The sequence below is a fragment of the Pan paniscus genome, chromosome Y (assembly GCF_029289425.2).
Source record: "Pan paniscus chromosome Y, NHGRI_mPanPan1-v2.0_pri, whole genome shotgun sequence".
Classification (NCBI taxonomy): domain Eukaryota; kingdom Metazoa; phylum Chordata; class Mammalia; order Primates; family Hominidae; genus Pan; species Pan paniscus.
Window position 1 is genome coordinate 44387340 of NC_073273.2, and position 19590 is coordinate 44406929.

General features: G+C 39.5%; 2 protein-coding genes, 1 non-coding gene and 1 pseudogene across 4 annotated transcripts in view; 1 reads left to right on the forward strand and 3 right to left on the reverse strand.

Moving 5' to 3' along the window:
• Positions 1-19590, reverse strand: part of XG (Xg glycoprotein (Xg blood group)) — an 89094-nt gene that overhangs the window by 45112 nt on the left and 24392 nt on the right. The gene's annotated exons all lie outside the window — the stretch shown is intronic.
• On the reverse strand, positions 962-4953 carry LOC129395541 (ribonuclease H2 subunit C-like; annotated as a pseudogene).
• SRY (sex determining region Y) lies at positions 4378-18928 on the forward strand. Its single transcript, XM_063602033.1, has one exon. It carries the CDS (start codon positions 7175-7177, stop codon positions 7787-7789), a length of 615 nt encoding a protein of 204 aa, XP_063458103.1. The 5' UTR covers positions 4378-7174; the 3' UTR covers positions 7790-18928.
• LOC129395792 (U6 spliceosomal RNA) lies at positions 9938-10042 on the reverse strand. Its single transcript, XR_008623006.1, has one exon. It is a non-coding gene; the product is annotated as a U6 spliceosomal RNA (small nuclear RNA).

The following is a 19590-nucleotide window of genomic DNA, read 5'->3' on the forward strand; positions in this document are numbered from 1 at the left end:
GCATTTAGGAGTTGCTTTGCATGTATATGGTCTTTCTGAAGAAAAGCAGGTCCTAAGACCCTCGTTCCAGAGGGGCCTTCCCTATACTCAAAGGAAAGGAGCTGATGGCACAGAGAGGCCCAGAATCTGAACACACAGGACTTGCTAAGTTCCCCATTAGATCTGGTACCATTAGAATCTGGGCTTCTTTTGTCCAGTCGTACTTCTGCACACCTGTCCACTCCATCAAACTTAAGTGTACGAACACACAGCTGGCCAGGCGCAGTGGCTCACGCCTGTAATCTCAGCACTTTGGGAGGCTTAGGCAGGTGGATCACGAGGTCAAGAGATCAATACCATCCTGGCTAACATGGCGAAACCCCATCACTACTAAAAATACAGGAAATTAGCCCGGCATGGTGGCAGGCACCTGTAATCCCAGCTACTTGGGAGGCTGAGGCAGGAGAATTGCTTGAATCCAGGAGGTGGAGGTTGCTGTGAGCCAAGATCACGCCATTGCACTCCAGCCTGGGCAAAAAGAGCGAAACTCTGCCTCAAAAAAACATACAAACAAACAAACAAACAAAAACACATAGCTTTCTGTTTCTTTGGGTCTTCATTTTTGAAGGTTCTCATGTCATGTAAAGCATTTACTAAATAAATATGAGTGTTATTCTCTTATCTGTCTTTCATCATAGTGTGTCACCTATTGGCTTTGTTGACAGGTGAGAAAAATATATTACTTTTTCTCTCTCCTAGGTTGGGGGCAACTCCCTACTAATGTAAGATTTTGAAAGATGCAAAATGTTCATCTCACATCACAATCGTAACAATCTACATGCAGCCAAAAATAAAAGAGTTTCATGAATCACATTTTCACTGGGACTTGTATATTAATACCATTGCTTTAGACTTCTCCTACATCATTACTTTAGGGTAAAAACATTTAAATGGAGCATGAAAAGAAATTACTCACCATAAATAAGCCTAGTTATAGTTTTATTTTAACAACAATTTTTTGTGTTCTTCATCTGTAGCTTCTTTGTGACCTGAACAAGATTTGAGTAGAAATAACTTCTCCCAAAAAGCCAAAAGGAATTACAAAGAGGATTAGCAAAAGAAGAAGCCCTATTTCTTTTAAAAGCTTGCAATATTAAGTGCCCTCTTGCTGGTATAGATTAAATACAAATATAATAAAGCAAATGTAAGTGATATTATAAATGAGAAATTAGATATAACCAAAGCTATGAGAGAGGCAGTAAAAACTAATTACAAGACGCTTATAATAACTTATAACAATTAAAATTATTTGAAAATGGAAAGTAAGTATTGTTTTTACCACAAAATACAAACTACTAACCATCATAGATCAGACAAAGACTTACCACTTTTTAATTACCAGATTCAAACAATTGTTTTAGCCTTTTTCTAATCAAATTTCAAATAACATATAATTGCTAGGTAATACAAAAATTTGAAAAGCCCGGAATTCCTCAGATTTTTCCTGTTGTGGTTATTGGATACTTGCTGCAGGTTTCTGCATAAAGGCTATTTTACAAACAAGCAACATTTTTTAGCAGTAAGATACTAAAGCCATTGTCAGTCGAAGAAGGCAAAAACGGGCACAAATTATAATAATCATTGTTATATTATTGTTTTGAAGGTTAAGATAAAAAGGATAAATGCAATTTTAAGTCCAAAATCAGGAAAGTATTTTTGAAATGTATGACAGCTAAAGGATAATATCTCTTAACTATAAATCACTAAAGGAACAATATTTTTCAGAAGAAAAATAGAACTATTCATGATTTGACCAAGCCTTTGGACACTAAACAAAATATTTCAAAACATTAATAAAAAGAAAGCAGTCTCTAATCTTAATGCAACAGACTGAGAAAAAATAATGTATGGAAGGGTACAACAGAATGCTTCCATGAGGTATCTTTAAAAACTGTTTCCTAAAATGGTTCTTGGTCAAACAGCTGCTGGCTCACTAGACAAAGAGGAGTGTAGTTAGCCTTGGACAAAAAGGAACTGAAGGAAGACCCTGGAAAAGATCAAAAGTGACCTTCATTTTATGGAGAGAAACAAGCTATAACATGTAGTATCTAAGCTGATTAGAAGAACTAAAAAGAGAAGCTCATACTTGTGCATCAGAAGGTAAATGAAAAGAGTGAAGTTACCTCTTTGTTTTAAGGAAGAAAGGAAAATTGTGGATGTCATCTGTTTTCTGTTTACATATTTCAGGCATGGATAGCCACAATGTGATTTTAAGACCGTTAGTTACAACTGATTTGAAAAAAAAAAAATGCTTCACTCTATGAGAAATTTCTTCCCAAGTTTGAAACCTTGTTTTTACAGGCAATTTCCTATACTTTGAAAAAATCAAAATAATAAACTAAAAGAAAAATAATTCAGGTGAGGTTAGAGAAAAAAACAGGCAGCATTATTTTAAAGTTGTAAACTATTTTGTTTACTTATAGTTTAATTTACATGTAGTAAATATGCATTTGTAAGGTTCTTCGGCTCAGGTAGGAGATCATTCTATTTCCCACTGCACTCTACTTCATCCTCCCACCGGCAAATAATTAGATTATCCCTGGGAAAAAAAGATGCCAATAAAATTGATCATGTTTAAATGCATCAGTTGCTAGGTGATTTATCTGATTAAGTCTTGAAACAGTAGAACCTAGCAATTAAAGTGAGCATTAATTTCTACCTACCAAATCAGAAGACTATTCTAACTTTTTGAGAATTAGATGTTGAAAATATGGCCCATGAATTTAGCATGGTTAAAATAAAAAACATGCAAACAAAGCAAACCCAACATCTTGAAAGGACATTTGACTCTAAAGTCCCAAAAATAATCACAAGTCTAAAAATCCTAAGTTTAGTGTTACTCTATTACACCTTTTTATTTGTAAGTGTCCTTTCACAAAAGTTTTAAATTTTGCTCTTGTGCATTTTATTTACCTTTTCTTTTGTTGTTTGTGTCTTTGGTGACCTGCTAACCATTAGACTTCAAAAAACAGCCTATAGCCAAGCTGCAGGATAAATGAACACATAAGTTGACTTAGAATAGTCAACTCTGTCTAGTATACAATTTATGGGGGATGGTTTATGACCACATATATTTCTACTTTGATGGGAATATCTTGAGATAAAATTAGAGAGAATGAGTGGAGTAATATTCACAACATTTTTGCTGCATTCATCCCTGAATTTGAAGAAATACCAAAGTACATCTTGTGAGGAGAAAAAATAAATAAATTCGTATAAAATGTTGTGGGTTTTATTCTTTATGCAGTGGTAAACTGTGTTTGCATACACCATAGAAATTAAATTAGGGCTACAAAGGATATTTAACTAATGAGCATAAAATACCTTAATGTACCTCAAATGCAATTAATTGCATTGGACCAATCTAAGTTACTATTCTTTCTTCAGTTTTCATTTTTATTTCATTATTCATTTCATTTTTATTCTGATATAAAAATGAACCAGGATCTGTGTGAAATTATTTGAATCTAATGTCTTTGAACATTTTTCTTACCATACCTTAAGATTAAAAAAACAAAAAAAATCCCTTAGTTTGGCAACTTTTGCTGTTGGTTAAGCCCGTTTGGATTTAACATTGACAGGACCAGCTAACTTCCTACCAGTTAACATTGCTTGTGGGCCTGACTGATGTAAAAATATTTAACAACTGTTGAGAAATAGTCATCAGTGAATCTTAAAGGTCGTACTCATATAAAACAATATAGCGCTTTAACTTTTTATTTACTGAATTTGAGAGAAAGGAATAGTGTTCCAGAAACTGGGATCACTCAGGCGCTCAGGGAAGCATATGGTTAGCTGATGATACAAAGGCCCAATATTGGAAGAACTGTTAATGTAGTCCCCTGGAGACAGTGAGTGAATTATTAGCCCTGGTTGAGAGATTAAAATGTGTTGATATGATATTATAGAGGCAAATTAAATGCTCTCGGCCTCTGCCTGCACCGTTATTTTTGCATGTAGGTTTGTTACTTTACAGGAGAACCAACACTTTTGTTTTTCCTTTTTTTTTTTTTTAAGTGGTTGAGTTTCTTTTTCTGAACCCAGAGGCATGTTTACACATTTCATTAATTTAAGTACCAGAGAAGTATACTGAGAACCTACTACATGTCACACACTATCCTAGGAGCTGTAGACAGAAAAATAATAAAATTTCGTGTCTTTATTTAAATTTTGTTGACTGCCACCCCCAAGTGAGTCTCCTCACAAACCCCGTCCTGTAATATATGCATCTGGGAGGTCTTTTTTGCCTTTTTAAAAACATATAGATGGTTGGACATATGTATATAAGAATATAAAATTCACCACTTTATCTTTTGTGAATGTGTGCTGTGAAGAGCTCCTTTACTGGGGTGATGGAACCAGTGGCTCCAAAGTAAGGAGCTGGTTTACTGCTGTAAAGGGTTCGCGGCTTTGAATTTCAAGCTCTGGTTCTGTGTCCTTGGGCACCTGCGCGTGAATCGTTGCCGCGAGGCTGGGCCAAGTTAAGGCCCCACGCAGTTTGGCTTCCGGGCCAAGGAAGCCCCACAGGGTGCCCTACAGGGTGAAGCGGCTGAAGCTGGTAGTGGTTCCGAGGAAGCGGTCAAAGTCCCGCTCCAGAAGCTCCTCTTCTTGGTTGTCATTCCCGGAATCCCGCCAGGGGTTTGGCTTCCCCATCGACACCTCCTCCTGTTCAGTCACCATCACGTATCCCACGAGGCCGGACGGCACTGCCACCTCGTCGCCCCGTAGACTGCGGCCCCGAAACTACACTTAAGAGTCCCTCGGGGCCCTGGCGGATGGCAGGCGTGATGAAGCGCCGCACCGTGGTGGGCCGCAGGGTATCAGGTGTAGTGTGGCGGGGGCGGCGTCCTGCAGTGTGGCTGGGCGCAACTGGACGCTGTACCTCTCGATAGCCGCCTAGTCGCCGCTCTCCATCCTCGCTCCTGTGCGACGCCACTTTGTCCCTCTTAAAGTGGACGATTCAGTAGTACCGGGGAACGAAGGCAACAAGAGCTAACCATAGCAACAACATTTTGTTTTTGAAACCCATCTTGCAACTGCCTGACTGCAAAATGTACTTGCAGATTCTGCAGACAAAAATTGCTCCCACTTATTAAAAGACTTCATAGTCAAAACTGACTTTTTACCCAAATCCCTGATTCAAGGACTTTTGCCTAGAAACTCATGAACTGTTAAGATAACCCTTCATTACCAATTAAGATAATAGGTTGTAAGTAACCTAATGAGTACCAACTTTCTCTTATTTCCTTTAAAAACTGTCTCTCAAAACAGCCGGTCACGACACAATGTCAGATGCTTCTGGAATCTGTTTCTCTAATTACAGTTCTAAAACTGCCAACAAACTCCTTATTTGGACTTCAGTTTCTCTGACTCTTTGGTTCACCATGTTGTGCAGCCATCACCTCTCTCTAGTTCCAGAGCATATTTTATCAATCCTCAAAAGAAACCGTGCATCCAACAGCAGTAACTCCCCACAACCTCTTTCATCCAGTCCTTAGCAACCATTAATCTGGTTTTAGTCTCTATTCATTTCCTTTCATGGATATTTCATATACATGGGATCATTCAGTATCTGGCCTCTTGTATCTGACTTTTTCACACAGTATAACATTTTCAAGGTTCACCTATGTGGTGCCTTGTGTCATTTTTTGCTATTTTCATGTCAGGTTTTGAAATGGTATGTTTTTTTCTCATCTTGTAAGGGATTTCCAGTTGTAGAAAATCTGTTTCTGTGTATGACTGCAATTTAACCATTTTATTTGCTATCCAGATACATGTTTTAACTTGAGTCAACTATATTTCCACTTTGTATAATGAATACTAAATTTTGTATCTTAGATACTAAACTTTAGTAGATAACTAGGATACAAATTACAGTTTTCATATTTTTCTTTTCATGGAATATAATTTTTTAAACTTTCTGATATTAATTCATTATAACATTTACTGGACAACCCAACCACCTTTGGTTCTATGAACTCTTTTCATATTTTACAGGATTTTTATTTTGTTGTCTTAGGAATTGTGGCATCATTCAGTTTTGCTGAGAGTTTATTTTTATTAATAGGTTCTGTGTACTATGCAACCTGTACTTGTTACTCCTGTTTTGCAAATATGGCATTAAAACATTGGTGAGTGGGGGGACTTTCCTCCCATTTTATTTCAGCAAAGAAATCTTGTCATTTCTCTTCAGACTTTAAGATTTATTGAGGAGAGTTATTCACTTGTTTAGTCTGGTAAACTGTGACCTTTAAATTTTGAAGGAGGTTGAACTAAAAGGTGAAATATGATAAATTGATGGCTCTATTTGTTGTGAATGGAAATTTAATTTAGACTTGTAAAAGATTGTTTTTTAAATTGCTAATTGTGTGACAGTGAAGAGAATGACTTCAAAATATCCCACTATACAATCTGCAAAGAAAAGAATTGTGTCCCCTTTTTAGTGTAGCTTAACACTTCACTGAAACTGTTTTGAGTTCTTAGGTCATCTTTTTTTTTTCTAAACGAAACAATTACTTTTTTAAAAGTCAAATGTTAGCCATCCTAGAACTTGGGCATAAAATACTTGTAAGTATATGCTAATATTCTGATAGTTAATGTCTGTGAAAAATGTGTATAGAATTTTCAATTTTTAAATAGAAGTGAAGAAAAAGCGATAATAATTACTATAAATTCAATATGCAGTTATGTATGTATGTGTGTGGTTAACACAATTAGGTTCTCATTAAGCTTTGTTTTTTAAAGATAACATACACATATATTGATAATGATAAACAATTCATATAGCTTTTTGTATCCTCTCGTTTTGTGACATAAAAGGTCAATGAAAAAATTGGCGATTAAGTCAAATTTGCATTTTTCAGGACAGTAGTAGAGCAGTCAGGGAGGCAGATCAGCAGGGCAAGTAGTCAATGTTACTGAATTACCATGTTTTGCTTGAGAATGAATACATTGTCAGGGCACTAGGGGGTAGGCTGGTTGGGAGGGGTTGAGGGGGTGTTGAGGGCGGAGAAATGAAAGTTTCATTACAAAAGTTAACGTAACAAAGAACCTGGTAGAAGTGAGTTTTGGATAGTAAAATAAGTTTGGAACTCTGGCACCTTTAAATTTTGTCGAACCCTCGTTGTTTTTGACAATGCAATCATATGCTTCTGCTATGTTAAGCGTATTCAACAGCGATGATTACAGTCCAGGTGTGCAACAGAATATTCCCGCTCTCCGGAGAAGCTCTTCCTTCCTTTGCACTGAAAGCTATAACTCTAAGTATCAGCGTGAAACGGGAGAAAACAGTAAAGACAGCGTCCAGGATAGAGTGAAGCGACCCATGAACGCATTCTTCGTGTGGTCTCGCGATCAGAGGCGCAAGATGGCTCTAGAGAATCCCAGAATGCGAAACTCAGAGATCAGCAAGCAGCTGGGATACCAGTGGAAAATGCTTACTGCAGCCGAAAAATGGCCATTCTTCCAGGAGGCACAGAAATTACAGGCCATGCACAGAGAGAAATACCCGAATTATAAGTATCGACCTCGTCGGAAGGCGAACATGCTGCCGAAGAATTGCAGTTTGCTTCCCGCAGATCCCGCTTCGGTACTCTGCAGCGAAGTGCAACTGGACAACAGGTTGTACAGGGATGACTGTACGAAAGCCACACACTCAACAATGGAGCACCAGCTAGGCCACTTACCGCCCATCAACGCAGCCAGCTCACCGCAGCAACGGGACCGCTGCAGCCACTGGACAAAGCTGTAGGACAATCGGGTAACATTGGCTACAAAGACCTACCTAGATGCTCCTTTTTACGATAACTTACAGCCCTCACTTTCTTATGTTTAGTTTCAATATTGTTTTCTTTTCTCTGGCTAATAAAGGCCTTATTCATTTCAGCTTTACTGGTATTTCATTTTAAACTTAATTTCAAGACAAGTTGTGTCAACACGATTAACATGCAAAGAAATAAGACATCCAGAAGTGACCCTGCCTATGTTTGTGGCCGTCAGACTACTAACTTGATACAAACGGACACAGTGGCTTACTTTAAATGCTCTAATGAGAAACACACTTCAAAATCGTACCAAAAAAAATCACACTTCTATATGCAGCGTCTTAAGCAGTCCTTTCTAGAGCGTGTATTCATTGGTCTTTCAGCTACTTTCTACGTGTCTATAAATTGCAGGTAACTAAGCAATGGATATGTAAGCAGGATCAAACTTGTTTCTTTCTCTCCCCTTCGCGCTGTGGAAAAAACCAGTTTTGCCTCCACTTGCAATTCAGTTCCTTTACTCCATATAAATCCAAACGGTTGACATTTCCTTTCAACTAGTTATAAGATGCCTCTGGTAAAACAAAATCTTTAATTCCTTGTCATTTTTGTATCTCTATGAAACTTATCATTTTGCCTTTCTTCTGAAAACTATCTTTTAAAATGGCAATCTACTTGTTTCCATGGCCTATTAACTTTTAAGCCTGTGGAATGAAAAATACAGAATTTTCATTCTCAACAGGAATGTTGAGAACGCCGACTACCCAGATTATGGAGATGGAAGGGTGGGGGCTGGTGACCCAACTGGTTTAATTTGATGGGATTTAAATGAAAATGTAATGCCAAGACTTCATAAAATTTGCACATAAGCTAAAGCAGGAAACTAGAAGTTTACAAATAACTGTAAACCACAGTTTAAAGTATAAATTACAAATAAATTTTTCTACAATAAAAATAAATCAAAAGTCAAAATTAATGGCATGTATCAAAGTCAGCTTTCCAATATTTCAAAACTTCTCAGAGACATTACCTTAAATAATAAAACTCAAATACTAAAAGAGTGTATATTAGACATGGCTGTCATGTTTCTCAAAGTTCAGGGTTTAAAAAAAGCTGTTAATTCATAAACCACTTTATTCCAGAGACAATATTACTTAATCTGAGCTTTATGCCAAATGAGAACTGTATATTGCCCGTTACCTTTTAAACACTGACTCAAAACTACTTTGTAATATTTAAAACCACTCTTTTCACTCTCCCAAAAATAACACCCATTCTGACCTTCATTACCATACATTAATTTTCCTTTTCTTGAACCTCTGACACAGATTCTCTGTTTGACCAAACTTTAAGTCATGTTTCTGAACCTTCTCCTAGACTCGCCTGTGCACTTCCTTGCCAAACTTAGTTTTGGCAAAGAACTCTCCTAAGCCAGGTTAGCAAGACTGTACCCCCACCGCATATCTGATCACACTCAACACTTGATCGATCACCCTCAATATCTGATCAGGTTTCTCATCCTCCACCACTCTCTAGGTGATGTCTGATCAGCCTAGCCTGTCTTGAGCAAGAATCCTCCTTATCTGTGATGTCTTCTCTTAGTGATTGTCCATCCATTGACCCTACTCCCTGCTCCTTGGCTATAAATCCCCACCTGCCCAGCTGTATGTGGAGCTAAGGCCAATCTCTCCCCCAGTGCAAGACCCCATTGCTGTGCTGTTGGTCATGAATAGTCTTCCTTATCAAGTTTGAACAAGTATCACTGAATACCATTTTTCCTTAACAATGTGAATAAATATAAATACAAAATATTATGTGGAGCTTCTTTTGCTTAATAAATTTTGGTGGTTTTCAGATTATTAAAAATTATGACATCATGCATGTATACATTTTGGAAAGACTAAAGCTAATGTATCTACTACCTCATATACTTCCCTTTCCTTTTGCACTGGGAACATTTAAATTGTATTCTCTTAGCAATTTTCAAGCATACAATACATTCTTATTACCTATATTCAACATGCTTTACAATAGATCTGAACTAATTGCTTCTATCTAGATGAAATATTATAATTTTTGAATAACAATACTCATCTCTTCACCTGACCCTACTAGAGGGTAGCCACAATTCTACTCCCAAAAATATGAAAGACTTCATATTTGAATACCCTCCTGGCCCAGGGGCAGTGTTATTCTTCTCCATATCATTCTAATTTTAGTGTATATGCTGCCCAAACCAGAATTTTTAAGAAAAAATTGTTGTGCATATTTCATTCTATTTTTGTTGGACAAATGAATGGACACTTTCTGGTTTCAATTATTACAAACAGTGCTTTTTTATACATTCTTATACATGTACAATGGAGAACATTTATAAGAATTTCTGTGAAGCACACTCCCAGGAGAGGAATTGATACTTTATGTATGGTTTACTTAGGAATTACTGAAATGAAGCATTTTTGTATTTTTGTGATGTTTAAACAAACATCAATAAACAAATTCTAACTATAAGTATCAAGTGTGCTTTGGCTGCCAATGGATGTTTGCTATATTTTAAAATGCCAACACTTAAAATACATTAAGAGGGAGCTTGGTACTGAATAAAGAACACAGGCTCTGGAAGGTAAACCCTTCAGCTTTGGCTCACTTGAGTGCCACTTACAGGCTTGAGCTTGAACAATTTACTTCGCTGTCTGAGTCTCAGTTTTTTCAATTCTGTAATAATTTTGTTAGTTGAAATGCTATTTACTAATAAAACCAACCAATGAAGAGATGTTAAGGCTACATGAATTAAGGTACACAAGCATTAAATAAGTGAGTGTATATAAGAAATACTTAGAATAGGCTGGGAGCGGTGGCTCACGCCTGTAATCCCAGCACTTTGGGAGGCCAAGGTGGGTGGATCACGAGGTCAGGAGATTGAGATCATCCTAGCTAACATGGTGAAACCCCGTCTCTACTAAAAATACAAAAAATTAGCCAGGCTTGGTGGCGGGCGCCTGTAGTCCCAGCTACTTGGGAGGCTGAGGCAGGAGAGGGCGTGAATCCAGTAGATGGAGCTTGCAGTGAGCCAAGATGGCGCCACTGCACTCCAGCCTGGGCGACAGAGCGAGACTCCATCTCAACAAAAAAAAAAAAAAAAAGAAAGAAAAGAAAAGAAAAAAAGAAATACTTAGAACAGACATCAGCATTAGTGAAGAATTAACTAAATATTTGCTATTATTAACCTGAAAGTAATTGCTCCATCTAAAAAATATCTTAGTGAAGAGTAATGTAGATATTCATGATTGATTATAGACATTATTTCATTAGGCATTGAAGTGGGTAATGTTTTTCCCAATATTGTGCAATGTCACGATTTTACTGATGTGAAATACATTAATTTTCCATATTTGTTCCAAATCTGTTCCACAAAGATTTGTTTCTACAAAGTGTAGAAACAAAGGGTAGTTATCAGAGTTCTAGTATTTCAAGAAATTTAATTAATATTTTATTTCATATTGGACTATGTAATAATGTCAAGAGTAAAAATCTTCATGAGATATTGTGCACAGATCTTTTATTTATAGATGCATGAACTTTGGCAAATGCATATGCCTGAGTAACTATCACCCCAACTAGGTTACAAGCTATTTACATCATTCCTTCAACCCTTAAAATTTCCTGTGCCCTTTTGCAATTCCTCTGTCAATTGCATGATTTCTATCATGCAATTGAGAGATTTTTTTTTTTTTTTTTTTTTTGAGACAGAGTCTTGCTCTGTCACTCAGGATGGAGTACAGTGGCCCAATCTAGGCTCACCGCAAGCTCCGCCTCCCAGTTCACGCCATTCTCCTGCCTCAGCCTCCCGAGTAGCTGGGACTACAGGCGCCCGCCACCACGCCTGGATAATTTTTTGTATTTTTAGTACAGCCAGGGTTTCACCGTGTTAGCCAGGATGGTCTCGATCTCCTGACCTCGTCATCTGCCCACCTCGACCTCTCAAAGTGCTGGGATGACAGGCGTGAGCCACCACGCCCGGCTGAGTTCAAGGCTTTATATCAACCGAGCTGTATTCTGAAGGGCATCTGGCTTCTTTCATTCAGGTTGAAATTTGCATGAGTTTACAACAGTTTGTGTACACTGTTGGTGGTGAACACTGGGCTATTTTGAGCTTGAGGCTTTTATTAATAAAGCTGCTATCAACAGTTGAGCTCAAGTCTCTAAGTGGACATCTGTTTTTAATGTACCTGGGCCAACATCTAGGAGTGAAATTTTCAGCTCAGTTAATTTTGTGTGTACCTTTCCAAGAATTTTCCAGGGTTTTTGTGCTATTTCACACTGCCACAGCAATGTCTGAGCTTTCCGTTGCTATACATGCTCACCAAAATTTGGAACTGTTAGTGTCTTAAATTTTAACCACAGAATGAAGGTATGTAGTTAAAATAATTAAAGTGGTTATAAAAATATACTTGATTTTCTGCTAGAACAAGTTACCCCTCATTACTCTTCTTCCTCAGAATTTCTAAGTTATAATCAGTTTTCTTAAATTTGAATATTGCTGATGTTCCTTAAAATCTCTATGCTCTTTACAAATGACCAGAAAGTTCTGCTTTTTAGACTGAGATCACATAAAGTTGGTAGATTACAGTAGGGAAATTAACAGAACTACAAATACGTTTAGCAAAAACAACAACAACAAAAGTTCTGGATTGCTGTTTGTTAGTTTAATAATGTTCTTCATATTTGTCCAGAAAATTTTTGTAAGTCTAAAATATATGTAATTTGAGTTTTCCTTGTTGTCAGGTAAGAAAGTAATCCTTCCTCCTACTTTTCATTAGAGTACTACCTTTAGAAAACTAGTATTTTCCCCTCTGTTTTTTGAGGTATATGTAAATCTTTTTAAGAACTAACTAAGCCAGATGGAAGGATGGCACCCCAACAGGTCTTTCTTAATGGCCTTGAGCCTTCTCTTTGAAGTGTAAGGAGTGTTCCCAAGTCCCCTTGTCTTTCCTGAGCAAATTGAGGGTCAGGCTGCTATTTTTTTATGGCCCAATAATGAGATGCAGATGAACTGAGGAGGAAGAGAGTTTTTATTTCTACAAGTGGTTACAGGGAGAAGGCATGTAGATAATATTACCAGACCCACTCAAAATGATAAAGTTTTATAGAGCTTATATACCTTCTGAGCTATACGTCTATGTGTAAGTGCGCATTTATGTAACGACATAAATGATTAACGTTTTTTTTTTTTTGAGGCGGAGTCTCGCTCAGTCGCCCAGGCTGGAGTGCAGTGGCGCAATCTCAGCTCACTGCAAGCGCCGCCTCCCGGGTTCACGCCACTCTCCTGCCTCAGCCTCCGGCGTAGCTGGCACTATAGGCGCCCGCCACTACACCCGGCTGATTTTTTTGTATTTTTAGTAGAGACGGGGTTTCGCAGTGTTAGCCAGGATGGTCTCGATCTCCTGACCTCGTGATCCGCCCATCTTGGCCTCCCAAAGTGCTGGGATTATAGGCCTGAGCCACCGCACCCGGCCTTAACTTCTTTTAATCTATAACTAAGGTCTGAGTCCTGAGCATCATCCTCAGGAGCCTCAGTAAATTGACTTAATCTAATGGGTCCAGGTGCTGGGGTGATTACCCTCATGTTGTCTCCTGCTAAATCCAGGAGGTTTGCAGAGTTCCTTCAAAGCCCCAATAAACTTGTTTGTGGAGGCCTGGGGAGTTTCTGCAGACCCCCAGTAAAAGTTGTTTAATCCTAAATGGGTCCTGTTAAGAATTCCTTCATTATTTTGTCATGCTTTAAGGCCCGGGAAAGTCCTCGGAAAAACTCTCGGTGGGCTTTTGTTACATTCCAGCCTTTGTATAGGGGCACTGGCTTTTAATATTTAACCACTCAGTCAATACTGAAACAGGTGTTGTGGGGGCCTGTGTTAGTGAGACCTGGCCTGCGACACTTCCACTCTCAGTTTCCAAGTGCTCTCACTCATACACTGTGAAAGGAACATAAATCTCGGGGCCCCCAAGTCACTAAGCTAAAGGGAAAAGTCCAGCTGGGAACTGCTCAGGGCCAACCTGCCTCCCATTCTATTCAAAGTCCCCCCTCTGCTCCCTGAGGCAGATTCGTATCTGATCGCCTCCTTTGGAAAGGCTAATCAGAAACTCAAAAGAAAGCAACTGTTTTGTCTCTCACCTGTTTGTGACCTGAAAACCCTCTCCCTGCTTCCAGTCTTCCTGCCTTTGCTTCAAGTGGTCCACCTTTCCAGACGGAACCAATATACTTCTTTTTTTTTTTTTTGAGACAGTCTTGCTCTGTCGCCCAAGCTGGAGTGCAGTAGCATGATCTCCGCTCCCTGCAACCTCCGCCTCCTGGGTTCAAGCGATTCTCCTGCCTCAGTCTCACAGCCTCAGGCACACACCACCATGCCCAGCTAACTTTTGTATTTTTAGTAGAAACAGGGTTTCACCATATTGGCCAGGCTGGTCTCAAACTCCTGACCTTGTGATCCACCCACCTCGGCCTCCCAAAGTGCCGGGATTACAGGTGTGAGCCACCTCGTCTGGCCTAATTGAGTTTTTTTTTTTTTTTTTTTTTAGAAAATTGGTTTAAATTTAAATAGTGGCTTAAATTGGCTTTCAATGAATATGTGTGACCCTGAGCATTTCTAACACACATCAGCTGGTCAATTGCATAATTCCCTCCTCTTTGAATTTTTCTTGTCAGCAAATGGAATCATCATATCCCTCTTCTTTTAGTCGCCTCATAGTCTCTCTCCTCCATTTTCTTTTTCTTTTCTTTCCTTTTCTTTTTTTCACCATCCGTCTGTTTTGGTAGGAGCTATCTATACACAGTTTGTGCTCTATAACCAGAATTTCTGCATCTATAGATCCAACCAGTCTTGTATTGAAAATATTTCAAAAAATAAAATATAGCAATCCAATAAAAAGTAATACAAATAAAAAATAATATAGTATAACAACTATTTGCATAGCATTTACACCGTATCAGGAGTTATGAGTAACCTAGAGATAATTTAAAGTATACCAGAGGCTGGACACCGTGGCTCCTCCCTGTAATCCCAGCACTTTGGGAGGCCAAGGTGGGCAGATTATGTGAGGTCAGGAGTTCGAAACCAGCCTGGACAACATGGTTAAAACCCGTCTCTACTAAAAATACCAAAATTAGCTGGGAGTGGTGGCACATACCTGTAATCCCAGCTACTTGGGAGGTTGAGTCAGGAGAATCTCTTGAACCCGGGAGGTGGAGGTTACAGTGAGGCAAGATCGTGCCACTGCACTCCAGCCTGGGCAACAGAGTGAGATTCTGTCTCCCAATAAATAAATAAAAATATACAGGAACATATACTTGCATTATATGCAAGTACTGCACGTTTTATATGAGAGACTTCAGCAGCTGTGGATTTTGGCATCTGCGGGGAAGAGGGCGTCTTAAAACTAATTCCCCATGAATTCTGAAGGATGACTGCATTGTGCATATTAAACTCTCCCTGGTGGTATGAGCAGTAAGGAGCCTCTTCTAGTTGACAGCTCATCTTTTGACTTTTTTCAGAGCCTGAACTTGGAACATTATTATTATTATTATTTTTAAAATGTAGACATAGTCTAACCCATTTTTAAAGGTTATGCTTCTTTTTTTTTTTTTATACTCTCACTCTGTAGCCTCAGCTGGAGTGCAATGGCAGGATCTCGGCTCACCGCAACCTCCACCTCTTGAGCTCAAGTGATTCTTATGCCTCAGCCTCCTGAGTAGCTGGGACTATGGGCGTGGTTATGCTTTTTGTATTGTATCTAAGAAAAACCTCCTAACTCTGAGGTTATAAGACATTTCCCTCTATTTTTCAAAAAAAAAAAAAGTTTTCTTTTATATTCAGGTTTGTAATCCACCTGTAGTTCATTTTTAAGTATTACATGAGGCCGGGTGTGGTGGTTCACACCTGTAATCCCAGCACTTTGGGACACCGAGGTGGACAGATCACCTGAGGTCAGGAGTTCGAGACCAGCCTGGCCAACTTGGTGAAACCCCGTCTCTACTAAAAAAATGCAAAAATTAGCCAGGCGTGGTGGCACATGCCTGTAGTCCCAGCTGAGGCACGAGAATTACTTGAACCCGGGAGGAGAAGTTTGCGGGGAGGTGAGATCACACCACTGCACTGCAGCCTGGGTGACAGAGCGAGACTCCGTCTCAAAAAAAAAAAAAAAAAGTATTGCATGAGGTTGAGATTTGATCACGTATCATCCACAAGAACAGCCAATTGTCTCACTCCTGCCTATGTGGAATTTGGTTTCTTCTCTCATTGTTTTATAGCTGCGACCTCTCTCATATGCCAAGACACAATTCAGTCTGTTTCAAACCCTTCTGAACCTACGCATTGCTCAGTTTCTCTGTCTCTGAGCTACGGTTTTCATTTCTTTCTTCTTTTTTCTTTTCTTTTCTTTTCTTTTGAGACAGGGTCTTGCTCTGTCACGCAGGCTGGAGTGCAGTGGCGTGATCATGCCTCACTGCAGCCTCAACCTCTAGGGCACAGGTGATCCTCCCACCTCAGCCTCCTGAGTAACTGGGACCAGAGGTGCATGCCACCATGTCCAGCTAATTTTTAAAAAATTTTTTGTAAAGATGGGGTCTCACTATGTTGCCCAGGCTAGTCTCAAACTCCTGGGCTCAAGAAATCAGCCAGTCTCGGCCTCCCAAAGTTCTGGGATTACAGGCGTGAGCCACCACGCTCAGCTCCACATCTTTATTCTTAATAACATTTCCATCTACAGATCCTGGTATTTCTGGGGAAATGCTTTTTAAAATCTCACACTTAGATCTTTAAATTTCCACTTTTAACTTAACCTGAGGTGCAGGCTGGGTCAAGATTCCATTATCATTCAGCGAATCATTCTTTTAGTGGGAAGAATCTCTATTTGGGCCTCAAAGTTGTTTGCACCTCGAAGGTTATTTTGTCTGATTTTGCTAGCCCAACTTGGCTTTCTTCTAGTGGTGATTTGCTTTGCGCATTTTTTTCCAGCTATTTTCACCTTCTCTTTGGCATTTTGTTGCAAATGCTTCTCTCGTAAATAGCATGAAACATTTTATTTGTATTTTTAGTAGAGATGGGGTTTCACCGTGTTAGCCAGGATGGTCTCGATCTCCTGACCTCGTGATCCACCCGCCTCGGCCTCCCACAGTGCTGGGATTACAGGCGTGAGCCACCGCGCCCAGCCCAAACATTTTAAATTGCATCATCTAGTCTCCGGCTTTTTACAGATTTATTAAATCACTGAACATCTAACATAACTAAGGATTCACTATTCCTACTATTTTATTTTACTTTTCTTCTTTTCTAATTCCTTCCTTCTTAACTTCCATTTAGTATTCAGGTTTTTAATTTATTATTATTATTTTTATTTTTGAGACAAAGCCTGGCTCTGCCACCCAGGCGGAAGTGCAGTGGCGCAATCTCAGCTCACTGCAACCTCCACCTCTGGGGCTCAAGTGATCCTCCCACCTCAGCCTCCTGAGTAGCTGGGACTACAGGCATTCACCATAACACTTGGCTAATTTTGGTATTTAACTTTACTCTTCATTTTTTTGTATTTAATTTTATTCTTCATTCTTCATTTTCATCCACTAGTTCAGGAGTTATATGTTCAATTTCTATTTTTAGCAGGAACACTTAACCTTCAAATGTCAAAATCCAGCAATATCTAACTACTTTTACTCAGTTCTTCCTTCCTTATCCTCTCTGTGAAGGTAGCCTAATCTTCAGAAGTTAAGTTTCACTTTGTTGTTAACACCAGTTATTATTATTTTTTTAAACAGCTAACAGTCACTTAGTTTTACCGGCTTGTTTTCAATGTCTTTGGCTGGCATTGCTATTCGCATCCTGCTGTGCTATTCAGGGTGTGAATTTCTTCTTATGGCAGAGCATCATTTGGAAGATTTTTCAGCAAAAATTGCAGAGCTCCTTGTTGGAAATCTTTCTGCTATCATCACTCTCCAACAGCAATTTAGTTGCATTTTCAATTCTTGCTTGATAGTGAACATTTCTTGAACAACCTATAAACACCCGTCCATTGACTTCCTGACATCTCTCATGGCAGTCAAGGAGTCTGCTGGAAGTCTGGGAGTTATTTCTCTTTTTGTTGTTGTTGTTGTTGAGACAGAGTCTCGCTCTGTCGCCCAGGCTGGAGTGCAGTGGGAGATCTCGGCTCACTGCAAGCTCTGCCTCCCGGGTTCATGCCATTCTCCTGCCTCAGCCTCCCAAGTAGCTGAGACTACAGGCGCCCACCACCATGCCCGGCTAATTTTTTTTCTATTTTTTAGTAGAGACGGGGTTTCACCTGTAATGCCCAACCTCGTTTTTACTAACCTGTTTTTAGACTCTCCCTTTTCCTTTACTCACCTAGCCTGGTTTCCACCTGAATGGACTCTCCCTTAGCTAAGAGAGCCAGCCACACTCCATCTTGGCTCTTTCACTGGCAGCCCCTTCCTCAAGGACTGAACTCGTGCAAGCTGACTCCCAGCACATGCAAGAATGCAATTAACTGATAAGATACTGTGGCGAGCAATATCCACAGTTCCCGGGAATTCGTCTGATTAGTGACGCCCAAAGCCCCGAGTCTATCACCTTGTAATAGTCTTAAAGCCCCTGCACCTGGAACTGTTTACTTTCCTGCAACCATTTATCCTTTTAACTTTTTGCCTACTTTATTTCTGTAAAATTGTTTTCACGAGACCCCCCGCCCTCCCCTTCCTAAACCAAGATATAAAAGTTAATCAAGCCCCTTCCTCAGGGCCGAGAGAATATTAAGCATTAGCCGTCTCTCAGTCGCTGGCTAATAAAGGACTTTTAATTCGTCTCAAAGTGTGGCATTTTTCTAACTCGCTCAGGTACAACATACCGTGTTAGCCAGGATGGTCTCGATCTCCTGACCTTGTGATCCACCCGCCTTGGCCTCCCAAAGTGCTGGGATTACAGGCGTGAGCCACTGCGCCCGGCCCCGGGAATTATTTCTTTTTCTTTTCTTTTTTTTTTTTTTGAGACGGAATCTCACTCTGTCACCCAGGTTGGAGTGCAGTGGCATGATCTCGGCTCACTGCAACCTCCACGTCCCGGGTTCAAGTGATTCTCCTGCCTCAGCCTCCCGAGTAGCTGGGATTACAGACATGTGCCATCATGCCCAGCTAATTTTTTTATATTTAGTAGAGACCGGGTTTCACCATGTTGGCCAGGTTGGTCTCGAACCCCTGACCTCAGATGATCTGCCCACCTCGGCCTTTCAAAGCGCTGGGATTACAGGTGTGAGCCACCGCCCCCAGCCAAAGGTTACCTTTTTAATTGTAAATAAATAAATAAATTGAAGTCAAATTTACATATAATTAACCATTTAAAAGTGAATAATTCAGGGGCATTTAGAATATTCACAGTGTTGTGCAGCCATCACCTCTGTGTACTTCCAGAATGCTTTCGTTCCCCCAAAAAGAAACCTGGAATTTATCAAGCAGTCACTCTCTCTTTCCCCTCCAGCCCCTGGCAGTCACGACATTGCTTCTGGTTCTAGGGATTCACCTATTCTTGAAATTTCATCTTCATAAAAATATACACTATGTGATCATTTGTGTCTGGCTTCTTTCTCTTTGCAAAATGTTTTTGAGGCTCAACCACTTTGTAGCAATTTTCAGTGCTTCATTCCTCTTCAAGGCTAAATAATATTCCATTGTGTGAATGGACCACATTTTGTTTATCCATTCCTTCCACTGATTAACATGTGAGTTATTTCTACCTTTTAGCTATAATGAATAGTG